At 46.9% G+C, this 19,855-nt stretch overlaps 2 protein-coding genes across 23 annotated transcripts in view; both read left to right on the top strand.

Moving 5' to 3' along the window:
* Window positions 1-11,434, top strand: part of SFXN2 (sideroflexin 2) — a 34,675-nt gene extending 23,241 nt beyond the window's left edge. For 6 of the 21 annotated variants that reach the window (XM_033184215.1, XM_033184259.1, XM_033184224.1 and 3 more), the window contains 3 exons: window positions 112-159; window positions 1,597-1,730; window positions 1,889-3,541. In XM_033184215.1, the coding sequence (XP_033040106.1) occupies window positions 112-159; window positions 1,597-1,730; window positions 1,889-2,043 (337 nt within the window). In that variant the 3' untranslated portion in view covers window positions 2,044-3,541. Of the gene's footprint in view, window positions 1-111; window positions 160-1,596; window positions 1,731-1,888; window positions 3,542-5,429; window positions 5,524-8,964 lie in introns of those variants that run through there. The other 15 variants (XM_033184305.1, XM_033184282.1, XM_033184296.1 and 12 more) reach the window with 12 other exon arrangements.
* WBP1L (WW domain binding protein 1 like) overlaps window positions 9,365-19,855 on the top strand; it is a 74,194-nt gene continuing 63,703 nt past the window's right edge. Inside the window, exon 1 of one of the 2 annotated variants that reach the window (XM_033184348.1) lies at window positions 9,365-9,605. In XM_033184348.1, the coding sequence (XP_033040239.1) occupies window positions 9,516-9,605 (90 nt within the window). In that variant the 5' untranslated portion in view covers window positions 9,365-9,515. The remainder of the gene's footprint in view (window positions 9,606-19,855) is intronic. The other variant, XM_033184363.1, reaches the window with a different exon arrangement.

Below are 19,855 nucleotides of genomic sequence, written 5' to 3'. Positions count from 1 at the left end.
GCTGGGAAGGCAGGCCAGGTGCCTGGGCATTGCTCCCTTCCCTTGGGGATAGGGGATGGGCGGGTCTGTAGGGAGATGTCCCCTGATGCTTTGGTTTCTCCTTTCTTGCAGCCTCATCTTCATGGTGCCAGTGGCGTGTGGGCTCTTCCCACAGAAATGGTATCTGCTGTTCATTCCTTACTTGGTTTAACTGACTGCCCTGCCAGTGTGCTCCCTGATCTGCCTGCTGTTCAGAAGGAGACAGGGAAGGGGTAGGAAGGGCAGCACCTGTCTGAGGACAGGTGTCCATCAGCCTAAAGGCTGGGCCTCTTAACTCTGATGAATTTTGGCAAACCAAAACAGATCTGCGAGGGGCGGAAGAAGCCAGGGGCAGGAATAAGGTTGCTCCCTCCCAGTGGAGCAAGGACTGCCTTGGAGAGAAGGTGGGGGAGCAACAAGAGACTTTCTCTCCCTGCCGGCTGGGTTATTAGGAAGCTCTCCTCCGGCTGGATCTGGTTTTTCACTTTTTTTTTTTTGAGATGGAGTTTCACTCTTGTTGTCCAGGCTGGAGTGCAGTGGCATGATCTTGGCTCACCACAGCCTCTGCCTCCCGGTTCAAGCGATTCTCCTGCCTCAGCCTCTGGAGTAGCTGGGATTACAGGCACCTGCCACCATGCCTAGCTCATTTTTTTTTTTTTTTTTTGAGATGGAGTCTTACTCTGTCGCCAAGCTGGAGTGCAGTCGTGTGATCTTGGCTCACTGCAACCTCCGACTCCCTGAACGATTCTCCTGCCTCAGCTTCATGAGTAGCTGGGATTACAGGCATGCGCCACCACGCCCAGCTAATTTTTGTATTTTTAGTAGAAACGGGATTTCACTATGTTGGCCAGGATGGTCTCAATCTCCTCACCTTGTGATCCACCCGCCTCCGTCTCCCACAGTGCTGGCATTATGTGTGTGCACCACTGCACCTGGCCTCGTTTTGTATTTTTAGTAGAGACAGGTTTTCACCATGTTGGCCATGGTTGGTCTTGAAATCCTGACCTCAGGTGATCCGCCCGCCTCAGCCTCCGAAAGTGCTGGGATTACAGGCATGAGCCACCGTTTCCCGCTGGTCTTTAACACTGAATAAGGGGGCCAGTCGTGGTGGCTCACGCCTGTAATCCCAGCACTTTGGGAGGCCAAGGTGGGTGGATTTCGAGACCAGCGTGACCAACATGGAGAAACCCCATTTCTACCAAAAATACCAAATTTTAGCCGGGCGTGGTGGTGCATGCCTGTAATCCCAGCTTCTTGGGAGGCTGAGGCAGGAGAATTGCTTGAACCTGAGAAGTGGAGGTTGCGGTGAGCCAAGATCGCGCCACTGCACTCCAGCCTGGGCAACAAGAGTGAAACTCCGTCTCAATAAATAAATAAATAAAGGGACAGGCAGAGGACTGAAAACCAAAACCCCTCTATTTCCTTTGTGTGTCCAATAAGGAGGAAGCAGGGAGAATGGATGATGGAAAAGGGAAGGGATACATCAGACTGTGGGGCGGGGGGTGACTGGCCCCAGGAGACAAGCGTAGCTTGAATATATACCCAGACGATTCCAGTCTCTCCTTCCTGGTATTCTAGTTCAATACTAGTTCCATGGTCATCTGCTAGACATCTCTTGTGTCCCAAGCACTGTGTTTGTAATCTTGTGGAGAAGACGGAAGTTGAAACGAAGAACCATAGCCCAAGGAGGATGAAGTCAGGCCTGAGTAATGGTAAAGCAACATTGTGGTATACAGAGGCCAATAATAATCCTAGTTGGAAAAATCAGGAGGGCTTCTTGGAGGTGATATTTGAGTTGGGCTTCATCTGAGGGTAACTTACTGCTTGTCCCCGGTGGCATGCTCATAATCCCCTTCTGCTCTCTTTTCAGTGAATTACCCATTTCCTATCTGGAACCAGAGCTCCAAGACACCATCAAGGCCAAGTATGGAGAACTTGAGCCTTATGTCTACTTCAATAAGGGTCTCTAAATGCCCCACCTCAGCAAGGACCAGTCTATTCCCATATTCACCAGCTCCTTCTTAGCTACGTGCACACTTGTGTCCTCCTTCCTCTTTGCCAACAAGGCCCAAAAGCCAGGATAGATTGGGGGGTGTGACAATGAATGCCTCATGCTTACACCCCAGTACTGGTTGATTGGACCTCAGGGGAAAAAAGTGAAAAAGGGTAGCAAAGGCCAATCAATGTCTTCTAGCTGCTTCCTCCTTAACCCCTGTCCCCTGGAAACCAGAAGCTGAGGCCCTCTCAGGGAGGAGACACCAAGCAAATCATTTGGAAAAGTTAGGAGACCTTTAGGATTCTGGTTCCAGCCAGGATTGAGGAAAAGACCTTGGATCAAAAGGAAGCTTCTATATCTCTTTCTTCTTCACTTCCTCCTCCTCTCCCGAGCAATGGAACCTTTTAATCATGTAATTCTAGCCGAACTCAGGAAAAAGAAGGGGGAAAGGACTCTGTCCTCTTAGGGCTCATCTCCACCCTTCCCCATCTTCCTCCTCGTTGGCCCCTGGTCAGACAGATTTTTTTTTTTTTTCCCCAAGATGGAGTCTTGCTCTGTCGTCCAGGCTGGAGTGCAGTGGCGCGATCTCAGCTTACTGCAACCTCTGCCTCCTGGATTCAAGCGATTCTCCTGCCTCAACCTCTCAAGTAGCTGGGATTACAGGGCACCCACCACCACGCCCGGCTAATTTTTGTATTTTAGTAGAGATGGGGTTTCACCATGTTGGCCAGACTGGTCTCGAACTCCTGACCTCAGGTGATCCGCCCGTCTCGGCCTCCCAAAGTGCTGGGATTACAGGCATGAGCCACAGCACCCAGCCTGGACAGCTTTTTAGGGAATGCTGCTAACCTTGAAATGATCAGACACCTAGGAGTTATTAGTGCTAAAAAGGGGACCGTGCAAGGCAGCAGAGTTACATGATTCTTCAAATCATGTTTGAATCTATTCTTGGAATCTTCTGTATAATAAGGGAAGTTCTCTTTCCCCACTGCCACATATGTCTGTTTTAAAAGATAAGTCCACTAACTGTGAGTAGAAATGACATATGTAGGCATTAACTGTACACTTTAATGGGTATAATTTCCTGCCTGCTTCCCTTCCTCAGCCCAGTAGGTTAAACAGCAAAGACAGACTGGTGTGTACTGAATAGGAAAGGGAAGTTTTATTTGGAACCCTCTGAGAGGAAATCAACCAGGACCAAAGAGCCTTAAAGGACACAGAGCAAAGCACAGCCACTTCCCTTCCCCAGCTTGGCTGCCCTAGGTGATTTCTCAAGCTCCTTGGGGGACTGTTGTTTCTCATCTGGAATCAATGTGTGTATGAGTTTTGTCTGGTAGGATTGCTGTCTCCATCCAAACGATATCACCGTGAATTGAATAAATTTGTTGAAAGAGCACATAGGCACACACACACACAAACTGTAAACTAAGTTAATAAAGCCTGAATGGAAAGCTGGATCTGGCCTTACTTTGGCCTTGGCATGTTAGAGGGTATCACAACTATTATATAAAGGGAACTTGTCTGATGCCTGGAGGCTGTTGTTTATTTCCCTTATTAAAGGGGAAATCCACCTGTCTCCACAGGAAGCTCCAGAGATCTCCCAGAATGGGAACTGTGTTGCCCTAGAGCAAGAGTTGGCAAGCCATGGCCCAAGGGGCCAAATCCACCTGCCACCTGTTTTTCTGCAACTGGGAGCTAAGCAGGTTTTTACATTTTTGAAGAGTTGTAAAAAGGAACAACAGGAATGACAGAGACCCTTCCTACATGGCGTGCAAAGCCTAAAATAATTACTCTGTGATCCTTGACACAAAAAGTTTCCCCTGCCCTGGAGCAGTGGTTCTTAAGCACATGCCTCAGCCGGGCCACGGCGGCTCATGCCTATAATCCCCACACTTTGGGAGGCCGAGGCAGGCGGATCACCTGAGGTCAGGAGTTCAAGACCAGCCTGACCAACATGGTGAAACCCCATCTCTACTAAAAATACAAAAAATTGGCCTGGCGTGGTGGTGCACACCTGTAATCCCAGCTACTTGGGGCTGAGACTGGAGAATCACTTGAATCCAGGAGGCGGAAGTCGTGGTGAGCCGAGATTGCGCCACTGCACTCCAACCTGGGCGACAGAGTGAGACTCCTTCGCAAGAAAAGAAAACACGTATCAGGATCAGCTCGCAGACTTGTTAAAGCACAGATTGCAGGGTCCGTTGCAGATTCCTAATTCTGTCACTCTGGGTTGGAGCCTGAGAATGCGCATTTCTCGTCATTGCTGGGTGATGCTGAATCTGTTGGTCTTGGCACCATACGTGGAGGAGCACTGCTCTAAGCGGAAAGGGCCTCCTCCCCGAGGCCAAGGAATTGACTGCAGCTTGAAACATACCATAAACTTAGTCCTAAAGTATACAGTTCAGTGGTTTTTAATGTAGTCACAAAGTTTTACAACCATCACCACTATGTAATTCCAGAATTATTTTGAGACAGGATCTCACTCTGTTACCTGGGTTGGAGTGCAGTGGTGCAATCACTGCTCACTGTAGCCTCAACATCCTGGGCTCAGGTGATCTCCTGCCTCAGCCTCTGGGGTAGCTGAGACTACAGGCTAATTTGATTTTTTTTGAAGGGGTATCACTATGTTGCCCCAGGCTGGTCTTGAACTCATGGCCTCAAGCGATCCTCCCACCTCAGCCTTCCAAAGTGTTGGAATTGCACACATGAGCCACTGCATCTGGCCTCAGAACATTTTCCTTAGCCCCAAAAGAAACCCCATACCCATTAGCAGTCACTCCACATTCTCCCAACCTGCCAGCGCCTCACAATTCACTTCCTGTCTTTAGAGATTTGCATATTCTGAACATTTCATATAAGTGGAGTAATACAGTATGTGGCCCTCTGTGTCTGGCTTCTTTTTTTTTTTTTTTTTTTTTTTTTTGAGACGGAGTCTCGCTCTGTCGCCCAGGCTAGAGTGCAGTGGCCGGATCTCAGCTCACTGCAAGCTCCACCTCCCGGGTTCACGCCATTCTCCTGCCTCAGCCTCCCGAGTAGCTGGGACTACAGGCGCCCACCACCTCGCCCAGCTAGTTTTTTGTATTTTTTAGTAGAGACGGGGTTTCACTGTGTTAGCCAGGATGGTCTCGATCTCCTGACCTTGTGATCCGCCCGTCTCGGCCTCCCAAAGTGCTGGGATTACAGGCTTGAGCCACCGCGCCTGGCCTGTGTCTGGCTTCTTAGGATAATGTTTTCAAGGTTCATCCAATAGCGTATGCAATTTGATTTTAGCTGGTGTCTGAACAGAAAAGTCTGTCTTTGAGCTAGCTTCCTTAGGACAGGAGACCTGACTTTATTTCCAAAAGCAAATAGGAAAAGAGAAACATTACCAGAGCCAGTCGAGCTTGGAAACAACTCCTGACTGATGTTCTTTCAGAACCTACAATGTTTCCCATTCCTTCTCAGCTCCTCAAGCCTCTTGGATTTCCTGTTCTCTTATAGACAACTGCTCTTTTGGAAATATCTAGAAGGTATGTGGTGGCTATAATGTTCAGAGACATTCTAAAAAGTGGTCACTCAAACTGCATCTCAGTCTCATTTTGTAACATCTTTCTTCTTTGAGTTGGCTGCTGTGGGATGTTGAATGAGAGGCAGTTAAGGTTACTAAAAGGCCTTAGTGTGGGAAGTGCTAATCCAGACTGTCCTATCCAATAGCTCAGCTTGAGCTTTCAGGTAAAAGGAGAAAGGGAAGTTGTGGCAAATTCCCGTGTTTGTCAAATTGAATTGGGATTTCTTATTTATTGAGAGAAAGAGGGTATCACTCTCTTGCCCAGGCTGGAGTGCAGTGGCATGATCATGACTCACTGCTGCCTCAGCCTCCTGAGTAGCTTCTTTTTCCTGAGTTTGGCTAGAATTGCATGGGTAAAAGGTTCCATTGCTCAGGAGAGAAGGAGGAAATGAAGAAGAGGTATAGAAGCTTCCTTTTGATCCAAGATCTTTTCCTCAATCCTGGCTAGAACCAGAATCCTAAAGGTTTCCTGACTACAGGTGCATGCCAGCATGCCCAGCTAATTTTTAAGTTTTTTGTAGACAGAAGGCCTCACTATGTTTCCAGGGTTGGTCTTGAACCCCTGACCGCAAGCAATCCTCACGCCTTGGCCTCCCAAAGTATTGAGATTACAGGCATGAGTCACTGCACCCCACCTGGGGTTTCTCAGTGATGATGAAACCTAGCCTTTATATGGAAGACTTACAACTTTTTGAGGCCAGGATTGAGAGACCTTGTGCCATGAAAATAATTTGGTCCGGCCGGGCGCGGTGGCTCAAGCCTGTAATCCCAGCACTTTGGGAGGCCGAGGCGGGCGGATCACGAGGTCAGGAGATCCAGACCCTCCTGGCTAACACGGTGAAACCCCGTCTCTACTAAAAATACAAAAAACTAGCCGGGCGCGGTGGCGGGCGCCTGTAGTCCCAGCTACTCGGAGGCTGAGGCGGGAGAATGGCGGGAACCCGGGAGGCGGAGCTTGCAGTGAGCCGAGATCGCGCCACTGCACTCCAGCCTGGGCGACACAGCGAGACTCCGTCTCAAAAAAAAAAAAAAAAAAAAAAAAAAAAAAAAAAAAGAAAATAATTTGGTCCTTGCCTAGTACTCAATTTTTACTTCTCTAAGAAGCTTGACTTGTGGGATGGATAAGTTTCTTTTTTTTTTTTTTCTTTTTTTTTTTTTGAGACGGAGTCTCGCTCTGCCACCCAGGCTGGAGTGCAGTGGCCGGATCTCAGCTCACTGCAAGCTCCGCCTCCCGGGTTTACGCTATTCTCCTGCCTCAGCCTCCCGAGTAGCTGGGACTACAGGCGTCCGCTACCTCGCCCGGCTAGTTTTTTTGTATTCTTTTAGTAGAGACGAGGTTTCACCATGTTAGCCAGGATGGTCTCGATCTCCTGACCTCGTGATCCGCCCGTCTCGGCCTCCCAAAGTGCTGGGATTACAGGCTTGAGCCACCGCGCCCGGCCTGGATGGATAAGTTTCTAAGAAATGAGAGACTGGCAAAAATACTTGTCACTTTTTGCAGTACTTGGCAAAGCAGGATCAAGACAGACCCAGAACTATGGACTTTCTTTTTTTTTTTTTTTTTTTTGAGACGGAGTCTTGCTCTGCCACCCAGGCTGGAGTGCAGTGGCCGGATCTCAGCTCACTGCAAGCTCCGCCTCCCGGGTTCACGCCATTCTCCTGTCTCAGCCTCCCGAGTAGCTGGGACTACAGGCGCCCGCCTCGTCGCCCGGCTAGTTTTTTGTATATTTTAGTAGAGACGGGGTTTCACCGTATTAGCCAGGATGGTCTCGATCTCCTGACCTCGTGATCCGCCCGTCTCGGCCTCCCAAAGTGCTGGGATTACAGGCTTGAGCCACCGCGCCCGGCCTAGACTTTCTTAAGCTGAGGCAAAACTGACTTAACTCTTACCTGTTTTCCATTTTTCCAACACTTAAGCCAAGAACAACTTCCTCTGGGCTCAGATGGGGGCTAGACTGGGCCAGGCTGTAAAACACTTTGACAGGTTTTTGAGAGGAAATTGACTGTTACAGTCAACTGTGTTATTTGCCATGAGTCTTCCTTTGTCCATTTATTTTACCAACTTTTTTTTTTTGCTTTTTTTTGAGACTGAGTCTTACTCTGTCACCCAGGCTGGAGTGCAGTGGCACAATCTCGACTCACTGCAACCTTTGCCTCCCGGGTTCAAGCAATTCTTCTGCCTCCGCCTCCTGAGTAGCTGGGACTACAGGTGTGCGCCACCACACCTGGCTAATTTTTTGTATTTTTAGTAGAGATGGGGTTTCACCATGTTGGCCAGGCTCGAGCTCCTGACCTCGGGATCCACCTGCCTGAGTCTCCCAAAATGCTGGGATTACAGGCATGAGCCACCACACCTGGCCTTTTTTTTTTTTTTTTTTTTGAGACAGAGGCTCACTCTGTTGCCTAAGCTGGAGTACAGTGGGACAATCAAGGCTCACTGCAGCCTCAACCTCCCTAGCTCTGGTGGTCGTCCCACCTCAGCCTCCCAAGTAGCTGGGACTTCAAGTGCATACCACCATGCTTGGCTAATTTGGCTAATTTAATTTTTTTATTTTTGTAGAGAGAAGGTCTCGCCATGTTGCCCAGGCTGGTTTCAAACTCCTGAGGTCAAGGGATCCATCTGCCTCAGCCTCCCAAAGGGCTAGGATTATAAGCATGAGCCACCACGCCTGGCTATTTTACTAACATTGATCAAGCTCCTGGTTGAGCCTTGTACAGGATATTATAGGCTTTAAAAGAAGAAGAAAGACCTGATATGCTATACAGAAAGCTGCATACCAGGCAGGCAGATGTTACGAGAATCCAGAAGCAGCAGCAAGGAGTGGGGGCTAGGAGTTTGTAAGCAATGAACTGTATCTGTAATATGTAAATGAAGTTATTGGGCATCTCTTCAGTGGTCAATGTGAGTGGAATGTGTGGGAAAATGTAGTGGCGAGAGGTGACATAAAGAGTAGACAGGGACGAAGTCACAGAGAGGACCGTGTTGGGGAGTTTGGACTCTATTCTGTAGGTAGATGAAGTATTTAAAAGAGGAGGCCATGATATAATAATATTTGGTTTAATGTGGTACGGTTGTGGTATGTGGCAGACATTTGAGAGGGAAGAATTGGCAACTTGCAGGGCAGCAGGGAAGCCATTTGTATTTAGCTAGAAGAACATGGATTGAAGCAATGGATGGTGGATTTCAGAGCAATTTGTGAGGCAGAACCAGAATTTCGTCCGTCGAACTTGGGGGTGACGAAGCACTATGCCTCAGATAAAGGTACTATCTTCTAGGGAATTCAAACGGACCTAAGTTGCTATTTGGGCAGTTGAGACCAAGAGAGGCATCCTGGTTATAGTGCTGTGCTGCAAGACAAAAGACATTAAAAGATTTTTACATTGCAATTGTTTTCCTTTTCAGGAGCGCCTGGTTACCTTTCAGGAATAATTTATTTTCCAACACCGTTAAGAACCACTATACCTCTTTTTCTTTTTTTTTGCTGTGGAAAACTGGATAACTAGCACTTCCGCCACACTCAAGATGGCTACATCAGTAATAGCCTTTTCCATCCACATGGGTGGCCTCGCCCCCTTATGAAGCTACTTCCGCCACTCTCTGCGGGTTGGGACGCATTTTACACCTCCTCGCAGCTTTCAAGATGGCCCAGCTTCCTCCTACTTTTTATTGGCTGGATCGCTTCGTTTTCAAGAGGAGGCGGGACTTATGTTTGATCGACAGCTACATTGATCAATGGACAAAGGGCAAAGGCCAATGAGGCGCTGGAAATGGAGAGTCTCCCGCGTGTCTGGGAGGGTGTTTTGTGCGGGGCGGAGTGGAGCCGAGCCGGAAGCGGGAGGGGAGAGTCAAACAGGAAAAGAAGGGAAGAAGGAAGAAGAGGGTAGAGGAGGAGAGGGAGGAGGAGGAGGAGGGAGGTGGCGGCGCCGTCGTGGAGGAGCAGGAGCAGGAGGGGGATGGAGAGGAGAAGGCTCCTGGGTGGCATGGCGCTCCTGCTCCTCCAGGCGCTGCCCAGCCCCCTGTCAGCCAGGGCTGAACCCCCGCAGGTAAGGGGGAGGGGGCGTCTGGGCCATGCTGGGTCCTGGAGGTCGTCGAGGCCTGGCTGGAGGGGTCTGAAGGAATGTTGTTGCCAAGAGTTGAGGGGTCCCAAGAGGGGCGTCTATGCCTGGCGTGGACAGGATCTAAAGGGGCGTCGGTGTTTAGCTGAGGGACACCTGTGACAGTTTTGGTGTCAAGGAGGTGGCAGAGGCATGATGCCAAGCGAGTGGGGGCATTCGAGACGGCAGGTTGGTTAGGCGGGCTGGGGTGACTGTGGCTGGATAGCGGTGCCAAGCTGGGGATGTGGGCCTTGTTCGTGTCCCTCTGTGGAGCAGGTGTCCCAGGCAGCAATGCAGTATGTACGTCTGTCTGTGTAGGGGTACACAGGCTATTGAGTTGGCCTATGAAGGAGGGGATCCTGAGAGGATATTTCTTTCAGGATGGACTGCGGAAAGTTCCGAGGGCATCTTAGTCTCTTTAAAAAAAAACAAAAACAAAAATTATTATGTTCCTGGGAGAGACTTGGCCCCATTTTTAAATCTGTAAGCCATGGCGCCCTTGGTTGGAGGCAGGACTCTCAGAAGGCAGGTGGGATGAAACAGAGTGGAACCCCTCAGGAGGAGGAGCACTCTTTGAGCTGTAACAAGCTCTTGCCTTTAGGCTGGCTGGCCTGGGAGAGCAAGGCACGGATACTGATCTGAGCCAGCTCAGGGCTTTTGACCAGAGGGTGGTTCTGATGCCAATATGGGCAGCAAATGGAGCACCCCAGCTTTTCTTGCTGGATGGCTTGCTCTTTATCCAGGCAGAGAAGCTTGCTTGTGCTGATTCCAGCTCCAGCTGGCATTTCGAAACCCTAACCGGAGCGTTACTCCTGGTGCCAAGTTGGGTGGGGTGCAGTGGGGGCAATCACCCCTCCTTCCTTGCGTTTGGCAAAGCTTTATTATTCTTTTTTCTTCACTTTCTGTTCTTTTCCCCGTTTTTTTCAGAAAGGCATACACACATAGACACATAGCATAATGGCAAAGTCTATACAACTTAGTGCTTGAACTTCTGTTGTGAACAAGAGCAGAAACTGAGTGCCAGCAAAAATACTTACATTTTCCCTAGGAGTTTTAGGACTGCCTTTTCACAAATACATCTTGTTTTGCCCATTGTCCTCTATTTTAAAATACTGATTAAAAAATAAGTTGAAATTCACATGACAAAAACCATTTTAAAGTGAACAATTCAGTGGTATTTAGTACACTTACAATGTTGTGCAACTACCACCTCTATCTAGTTCCAAAACATTTTCATCACCCCAGTAGAAAACCTCGTCCCTACTAAGCAGTTACTCTGTGTCTCCCTCTTCCCCCAGCCCCTGGCAACCACCAGTCTGCTTTCAGTCTCTATGGATTTATCTATTCTGGATATTTTATATAAATGGGATCCTACAATATGTGGTCTTTATGCCTGGCTTCTTTCACTTAGCGTTATGTTTTCAAGGCCTATTCACATCGTAGCATGTACTAGTACTTCATTCCTGTTTATGACCAAGTAACTTTCCGTTATCTGTATACCACAATTTATTTATGCATTGAAGCATCTAATTTTTCCTTAGGATGTGTTTCTGTATACTAGAAATACCATATGAAAGAATGGAGCTCATTCTCTAGCCCAGCGTATTCCCTTTTCTAGGGTTGGGACCCTTCTGTTTTAGCCTTTGTTGGGGTTGTTTTTCCAGTGGAAATCATAAACTGGCAGGAGAAATACATTTTCTTTGTTTACTAGAAAAGTTATAGTCCTCAGACAACAAAATAGAGAATATAGTAAACATAGAATTTACTTTTCTTTTGCACATGTCTGTTTCTGTAAGTGTCTCGAAAAGGCTGTCCCCAATAACCAATAAATGATATCGGTAGAGGGTTGGTTTAGGAATATCAGAGCCTTTGGAGATGCGCTGGTCAAAGATAGGAACTAGATCCACTTTTTCAGCAAGGGGAATGATGGAAAGTGGAGGTTCCTACCAGGTCATGGAGCCTGGGAGGTGTTGTGAAGATGTGGAAGGGGGTTGTTAATATTGTATCCTAATTGCAGTTTGCAAACCACAGGCTGCTTTCTTGTATCTCTGGCACTTCTAATACTTAATTTTGGGGACACGTGTCTTTTGTACTTTGTTGCATTTGGATGAATGCTAAGTACTGACCAACAGCTGTTACGTGGTTACAATTCCTGCAGAGGAGGGAAAGTTTTTGTAATGAGCGGTGGCCCTCTTCCTAACCAGCGCCCACATACCCTTACTCCTGACATTCCTGATACATTCCCATCCCTCACCTTATACCCCTGTCTCTTTCTGTCCGGGATTACTAGATATCTATAGTGAGATTTCTGTTTTGAATTTTAACCTTCGGAATGCAAGTTGCTATATAATTATTAACTCTGAATCCACCACAATTTAGTCAATGTATTTTTTGGGTTTTTTTTTTTTTTTGGTCTGGTGGGAAAGGGTTGCTTGTACAAATCAGTAAGGAAAAAAATTCCCAAGGCCGTGTTGGCACAGGGCATACTTCAAGTACCCACTGTCCTTAATTCAACAGTGAAGTCCAGCTAACTTTGAATTCAGGAGGACTTACTTGTACTCATTCTGTATCGAATAATGATATCTGCACCGCACCTTATTGCATTTCTCCCACAAAATTGATCTACTTAAAATCTTTTTTTTTTTACATACACTTTTACTCTCAGAAATAAATGATATTAGGCAACTTGCTTTCCCTGTTACCAGTTCTGCATTGAAACAGCCATTTCTTGTTATGCAGGCAGGCCCTGGAAAGTTCATCATCTAGTTCATTCTGTGGTTAGGAACTTAGACTTAATTCTCCTATAGGTTATGACATTACAGCTCACAGACGTGAATGCTTAAATCTATAAAGAATGAAAAAGGCCGGGCGTGGTGGCTCACGCCTGTAATCCCTGCACTTTGGGAGGCCGAGGCGGGCGGATCACGAGGTCAGGAGGTCGAGACCATCCTGGCTAACACGGTGAAACCCTGTCTCCACTAAAAATACAAAAAAATTAGCCGGGCGCAGTGGTGGGCGCCTGTAGTCCCGGCTACTGGGGAGGCTGAGACAGGAGAATGGCGTGAACCCGGGAGGCGGAGCTTGCAGTGAGCTGAGATTGCGCCACGACATTCCAGCCTCAGGGACAGAGTGAGACTCTGCCTCAAAAAAATAAATAAATAAATAAATAAAATAATGTTTTGGTAGAAATGTCTTTTTTCATAGGGTAACTCAGCCAGTGGTTTAGGGACACATCTCTAGAGATGCAGTCCTTACCTTTCCTTTCCTTTGCCAAGCTTAAAACTTCCAGCTGGATGGGGGCCCCAGTTCCTGCTATTTTTTCCCACCTAACCCTCAATGGTATACCCTTTGGTTCCCACCTCACCTTACTCACCTCCATTGCCCAGTTTTCAGTCTGGAGGCCCTATTTCATTCTTCTTTCTTTCTTCTTTCTTTTCTTTCTTTCCTTTCTTTTCTTTTCTTTTTTAGATGGAGTCTCGCTCTATCACCCAGGCTGGAGTATAGTGGTGCGATCTCTGCTCACTGCAAGCTCCGCCTCCCAGGTTTACGCCATTCTCTTGCCTCAGCCTCCCGAGTAGCTGAGACTACAGGCGCCCGCCACCACGCCTGGCTAATTTTTTTGTAATTTTAGTAGAGACGGGGTTTCACCATGTTAGCCAGGATGGTCTCGATCTCCTGACCTTGTGATCTGCCCGCCTTGGCCTCCCAAAGTGTAGGGATTACAGGTGTGAGCCACCGCGCCTGGCTCCATTCTCCTTTCTTTCAAATGGTATGTCAATGCCATCACCATCATTCCTTCTTGTACAATAGTAGGATGCGAGACTTCCAGATTCTAATCCCTTTTACCTCACCTTCTTAGTGCATTTGATATACCAAAGTGTAAAATCAGCACCTTGAGTTTCTGTAAACTCTTTCAGTGGAATTCAGTAGGCATGAAAGAATGGACATTTACTGAAATGTCTACTCTTTGCAGCAGGCTATTATTGCTAGGCTCTGGGAACCATCAAATGAGTATGGAATCCCTGTTCCCCAGTAGCTGATAATCGTGTGGCAAGAACAGATAACACACACAGTGAATTGTAATCCAGAGGTTTTGCTGAAATGCAAGTACAAACAAAGGACTGTCAGAGCAACTGATTCTGCTAGGGCAAGAGGAAGATGGGGTGCTAGGAAGAACTTCATTAAGGAAAAAGCATTTGTTTAGGACTTTAAAGGTTGATAAGGATAAGTAGAATATCTATGAACTAGGAAAGGGAAAAATGGATTCCAGTGTGGAAGAATGAAAGTGGAGAGAGTGTTTGGAGGTGGCATGTACTCTGTGGCAAAAGCTTTGTGTGTGTATGTGTGGAGGAGTGTGGAAGTGGGGGAGGCTCGAAAGGGAGGCTGTTGTCACATGGTCAGGAGGCCTTTCATCCATTCATCTAAGGCTGTACCATCCAGTAGAACTTTCTGTGATGCTGGAAATGATCTCTCTCTGTGCCATCCAATTCAGTAGCCACTTAGCCAGGTGGCTGCTGAGCATTTGAAATGTGGCTAGGATAACTAAATTTTGAAGCATATTTAATATTTATTTGTTTATTTACATATTTTTATTTTTTAGAGACAGGATCTTGCTCTGTTGCCCATAGAGTTTCTGTAGCTGGAATGTAGTGGTGTAGTCATAGCTCACTGCAGCTTTGAACTCCTGGGCTCAAGCGATCCTTCCACCTCAGCCTCCCAAGGAGCTAGGACTGTAGGTGCGTGCCACCACACCTGGCCCTATATTTAATTTTTTTCTTCTCTCTTTATATATATATATATATATATATATATTAGAGATAGGAGTCTCACCATGTTGCCCAGGTTAGTCTAAAACTCCTTGGGCTCAAGTCATCCACATTGGCCTCTCAAAGTGTTTGGATTACAGGCGTGAGCCACCACACCTAGCCTAATTTTTTTTAGTTAAAAATTTTTTTAAAGAGAGGAAGTCTCACTATATTGCCCAGGCTGGTCTTGAACTCCTTGGCTCAAGCGATTTTCCTTCCTCAGCCTCCCAAAGTGCTGGGATTGTAGGCGTGAGCCATATGCCCGGCCCTCCATATTTAATTTTTTTCTTTTTTTTTTTGAGATGGAGTTTCGTTCTTGTTGCCCAGGCTGGAGTGCAACGGTGCATTCTTGGCTCATTGCAAACTTCGGCTCCTGGGTTCAAGGGATTCTTGTGCCTCAGCCTCCCAAGTAGCTGGGATTACAGGCACTGCCAACACGCCTGGGTAATTTTTTTCATATTTTTTTGTAGATACAGGGTTTCACCATGTTGGCCAGGCTGGTCTCGAACTCCTGACCTCAGGCAATCCGCCCGCCTTGGCATCCCAAAGTGCTGGGATTACAGGCATGAGCCACTGTGCCTGGCCACCCATATTTAATTTTTATATCAACTTTATTGAGATATAATCAGGTCAGACGCAGTGGTTCACACCTGTAATCCCAGCACTTTGGGAGGCTGAGGCGGGTGGATCATTTGAGGTCAGGAGTTCGAGACCAGCATGGCCAACATGGTGAAACCCCATCTCTACTAAAAATACAAAAATTATTGTGCACCTGTCATCCCAGCTACTCACGAGGCTGAGGCAGGAGAATCGCTTGAGCCCCGTAGGTGGAGGTTGCAGCAAGCCTAGATCGCGCCACTGCACTCCAGTCTGGGTGATAGAGTGAGAGACCCTCTCTCAAAAAAAGAAAAAAGAAAAGAAACTTTATTGAGATAATTTACATGCCAAAAAATTCACCCTTTTAAAGTATACATAAATTGGTGTTTCAGTATAGTCACAGAATTTGTGACTATCAGTGCTAATTTTAGCATATTTTCTTTATTTTTATTTTTCTTTCGAGATGGAGTCTTGCTCTGTCGCCCAGGCTGGAGTGCAGTGGGGCGATCTCGGCTCACTGCAACCTCCGCCTCCAGGGTTCAAGCGATTCTCCTGCCTCAGCCTCCTGAGTAACTGGGACTACAGGCGCCCACCACCACGTCTGGCTAATTTTTTGTATTTTTAGTAGAGACGGGGTTTCACTGTGTTAGCCAGGATGGTCTCAATCTCCTGACCTTGTGATCCACCGGCCTCAGCCTCCCAAAGTGCTAGGATTACAGCTGGAAGCCACCACGCCCGGCCCAATTTTAACATATTTTCTTTACCCCAGAAAGAAACCACATAGCCATTAGCAGTCACTTCCCTTTCCAGCCCCTTTTCTTCCATCCCTTAGTGACCACTGATCTACTTGCCATTCCTATGGATTTGCCTATTCTGGACATTTCATATAAAGGGAAGGGAATTACCCTATGTGGTCTTCTGTGGCTTATTTCACTTACCACAAGGTTTTCTTTTCTTTTTTTGAGACAGAGTCTCACTCTGTCTCCCAGGCTGGAGTGCAGTGGCGTGATCTTGGCTCACTGCAACCTCTGCCTCTCAGGTTCATGTGATTCTCCTGTCTCAGCCTCCTGAGTAGCTGGGACTACAGGCATGCACCATCATGCCCGGCTAATTTTTGTGTTTTTTAGTAGAGATGGGGTTTTGCTATGTTGGCCAGGCTGTTCTCAAACTCCTGACCTCAGGTGATCTGCCCGACTTGGCCTCCCAAAGTGCTGGGATTACAGGTGTGTGCCACTGTGCCCAATTAAGGTTTTCTTTTTTTCTTTTTCTTTTTTTTTTGGTTGAGACAGGATCTCACTCTGTTGCCCAGGCTGTAGTGCAGTGGTGCAATCTCGGCTTACTTCAATCTCTACCTCAAGCAAACCTCCTATCTCAGCCTTCCTAGTAGCTGGAACTACAGGTGCACACCCACACCCAGCTAATTTTTGTATTTTTTATAGAGATGGAGTTTATCATGCTGACCAGGCTGGTCTTGAACTCCTGGGCTCAAGCAATCTGCTCACCTTGGCCTCTTAAAGTGCTGGGATTACAAGTGTGAGCCACCACACCCGACCAATGTGATATTTACTTATAATAATTTAAGCTAAATAGCTGTATGTAGATAATGACTACATATGGGGGGATACTGATCTAACAGCTTTCCAGAGTAGGGGTTTGGTACAGTCAGACATAGTGGTCATGTCATGGGCTCTGGGGTCAGACCACCTGAGTTCCAAACTTTATACTATCCTTGAGCAAGGTACATAACCTTTTTGTGCCTCAGCTTCCTCATCTATAAAATGGGAATTGTACTAGTGTGGGGTTGTCATGAGGTGAAAAGACATAATATATGTAAAGCTCTTGGAATATACTCAGTGATTATTAAGTATAATAATAATGATCACCATTATTGCTATTTGCATTCCTCAGAGTGTATTATGGTTTGTAACTTAGTGTCAACTCCCAGACTAACTTCAGGAACTGAGATCTGGAGATTTTGCAGGTGACTTTCTTGATTCTGTTCTATGTCTGAATTTAGGTTTGGGGAGAATTTTGTCCTTCCAGAGGACATTAGTCACTGTCACAGCTTGGGAGTGCCACTGGCATCTAGTGGGTGGAGGCCAGGGATGCAGCTTAGCATCCTGGAATGCTCGGGACAGCCCCCGACGACAGAGACTTTTCCAGCCCAAAATGTCAGTGGTGCCGAGGTGGAGAAATCCTGGCTTAGTGGGACCTGCTGTGGCCTTACCAGGTCCTGTTCATTATCGCAGAGCTTGGGGTCAGCCTTCTTGCAAGAACAACATAGCATTGTGAAGTGTAGGAAATTACCTTGGACAGCAGGTTTTCAGTGGGACGGTTTGAAGCTTTGATATGCCGAATCTCACTGCCTTTCAGGTTTGTTGATGTATGTGATCAGTCAGCTCTGTCGTGTCAGCCAACATCAAACATTTTGAAAAAAACACATTTTTTTGGTCTGTGATTCAGTAAGCAGGTGAGCCTCCCTTATTTACCCCATCTTGAACTTTCTTTCCTCTTGCTTTGATCTGCTGTGTGGTTTTATTTTAAGAACATGATTTGCTTTGGTCCCAGTGAAAACCTGCTGGTCAATTACTTTATTTGCTCCGTGTCCTCCACAGTCCTGCAACCAATCAGAACTGAGTCATGTTCTTAGAACTTTTTCCTTTCCCCATTCCAAGTCCTGGCTCTACTCTGATTTTCGGCCTCAGGAACGTTGGTTTGCTCTCATACACGTTTAGCCTGTGGAAATCATTAGGTGTTCTCAGGGTCTGCCACAAGAGAAGCTAAGTGTCCTGGACCTCAGGATGGCTGTGTCTCAAGGAGAGTCCTCTTTTCAGGCCCCCAGGAGGCAGCTCATCTGTGGATGTTTGAGCCGGCAGGTCTTTGTGGATGCTGTGGGTATCTTGCATGGCTTTGGATTCAAAACTTCACCTGTCTTTTGAATGCCTGTCCACCCATACCCTTGAGAGGACCTCTTCCTTTCCTGCCGTCAGCTATTAGGGCTAACACTTGGGAGATCATCAGGTTCTAGGTGGTAGAATGGCTTGGGTTGGTTCCTTGCTCCTACTACCCCAGTCATGGACATCACTGGGGCCGCTGATCCCACTGTAACTGCACAGCCAGTAAGAGCAGCCACCGAGTGATGGATTCTCCTGCCTCCACCTCCCAAGGAGCTAGGACTACAGGCACACGCTGCAGCAACAGAAGGTCTTGGTGGCCTGTCTCCTTGGTGGCATAGAATAGACAGGCTGAGGTCTCCCTTTTGAACCATCCTTTTCAGTTCCACTAGGTGGAGCAAAGTCTGGCCTGGAAACTGCATGCTATGTGGAAACCACAAACAAAGAAACACAAGTAAATCCAGAACATTGCAACCTGGGAGGTCAAGAAAGGGGAAACAAATCCCATCCTATTGAATTTTAAGGTGTGTTGATACAATTCTGAGCTTTCCTGATCTGGGGATTAAGTAGGTCATCCTCTCAGACTTGCAGATCGCCCGTCTTGCATGGTCTGGGTTTTTGGGATATGCTTGCTTACTCAGTTACATTCCCATAGCTCTGGTTTATTTACTTTTGGTTTTCTCCTTTCCACACTTTCTTCTGTGGGAAATCAGAGGAGTTGTTTATCTTCTGCTCCTGGTGCTGTTGTTCTCACAGTGCCAAAGCTAAGTTTTGATTCAAGATCTCAGGTGTTTAAAATAATTTAACTTAAACATTTTTGGAAGAGGTAAAAATAAATGTAAGATGTTACAAGACTGTTTGTGGCTTGGAAGGGTGGGTCCTAGAGTGGAGAGTTACAAAAACATGTCTGTTTTGATTTTTAAATATCTAGCAAGACAAATGTTACACTGTAACACTTTTATTACACATCCTTTCAGATCAGAGGCATGCATTCATGGAGAAAATATTCGTATTTTTCAGAATTCTACATGTTGCTTTTTGGTTTGCCATTTCCTAATTTATTTTCCTCATTTAAAATCCCACCTGGCAGTTTCATCAAACACAGAAACAACAAGCAAAAAAACCACAACTTAGTTTATTGATCAGATTTAAATATTTTTCTCTCTTAGTGGTTCATTTGGGAGAAGAAATTACTATTTGGCTTTCTACACCAGGATGTTGGAATGTTGTAGCTCTTTGAAACTTGAATACAGAATTGAATAGTGTGAGTTCATCCTGCTTACTCCTTTCTTTTTCCTTGGATAATTTGTCTTTAAGTTTTGTAAATCCGTTTGCTACATTTGGGAGGGGGTGAGGAGCGTAAAACCCACCCCAGTGTGATCTGGCACAATGGCTGACTTTCCATTTTTCTTTCTTAGAGCTGATTGCTGCTTTTCTTTGAGCCTTAAGCCTTTTTTTTTTTTTTTTTTTTGAGATGAAGTCTTGCTCTGTCATCCAAGCTGGAGTGCAGCGGTATGATCTCAGCTCACTGCAACCTCCGACTCCCAGGTTCGAGCGATTCTCCTGCCTCAGCCTCCCGAGTAGCTGGGACTACAGGCACGTGCCACCATGCCCGGCTAATTTTTGTAGTTTTAGTAGACATGGGGTTTCACTATGTTGGTCAGGCTGGTCCCGAACTCCTGATGTAACCTGCCTGCCGTGCCTCCCAAAGTGCTGGTGCTGGGATTACAGGCATGAGACATCGCGCCAGGCCCCTTTTTAATTTTTTTTTTTTTTTTTGAGGCGGAGTCTTGCTCTGTCGCCCGGGCTGGAGTGCAGTGGCCGGATCTCAGCTCACTGCAAGCTCCGCCTCCCGGGTTTACGTCATTCTCCTGCCTCAGCCTCCCGAGTAGCTGGGACTACA

This window comes from Trachypithecus francoisi, unplaced genomic scaffold (assembly GCF_009764315.1).
Source record: "Trachypithecus francoisi isolate TF-2019V2 unplaced genomic scaffold, Tfra_2.0 Contig01579, whole genome shotgun sequence".
NCBI classification, from domain to species: Eukaryota; Metazoa; Chordata; class Mammalia; order Primates; family Cercopithecidae; genus Trachypithecus; species Trachypithecus francoisi.
This window is presented reverse-complemented; position numbering and strand designations above follow the sequence as displayed.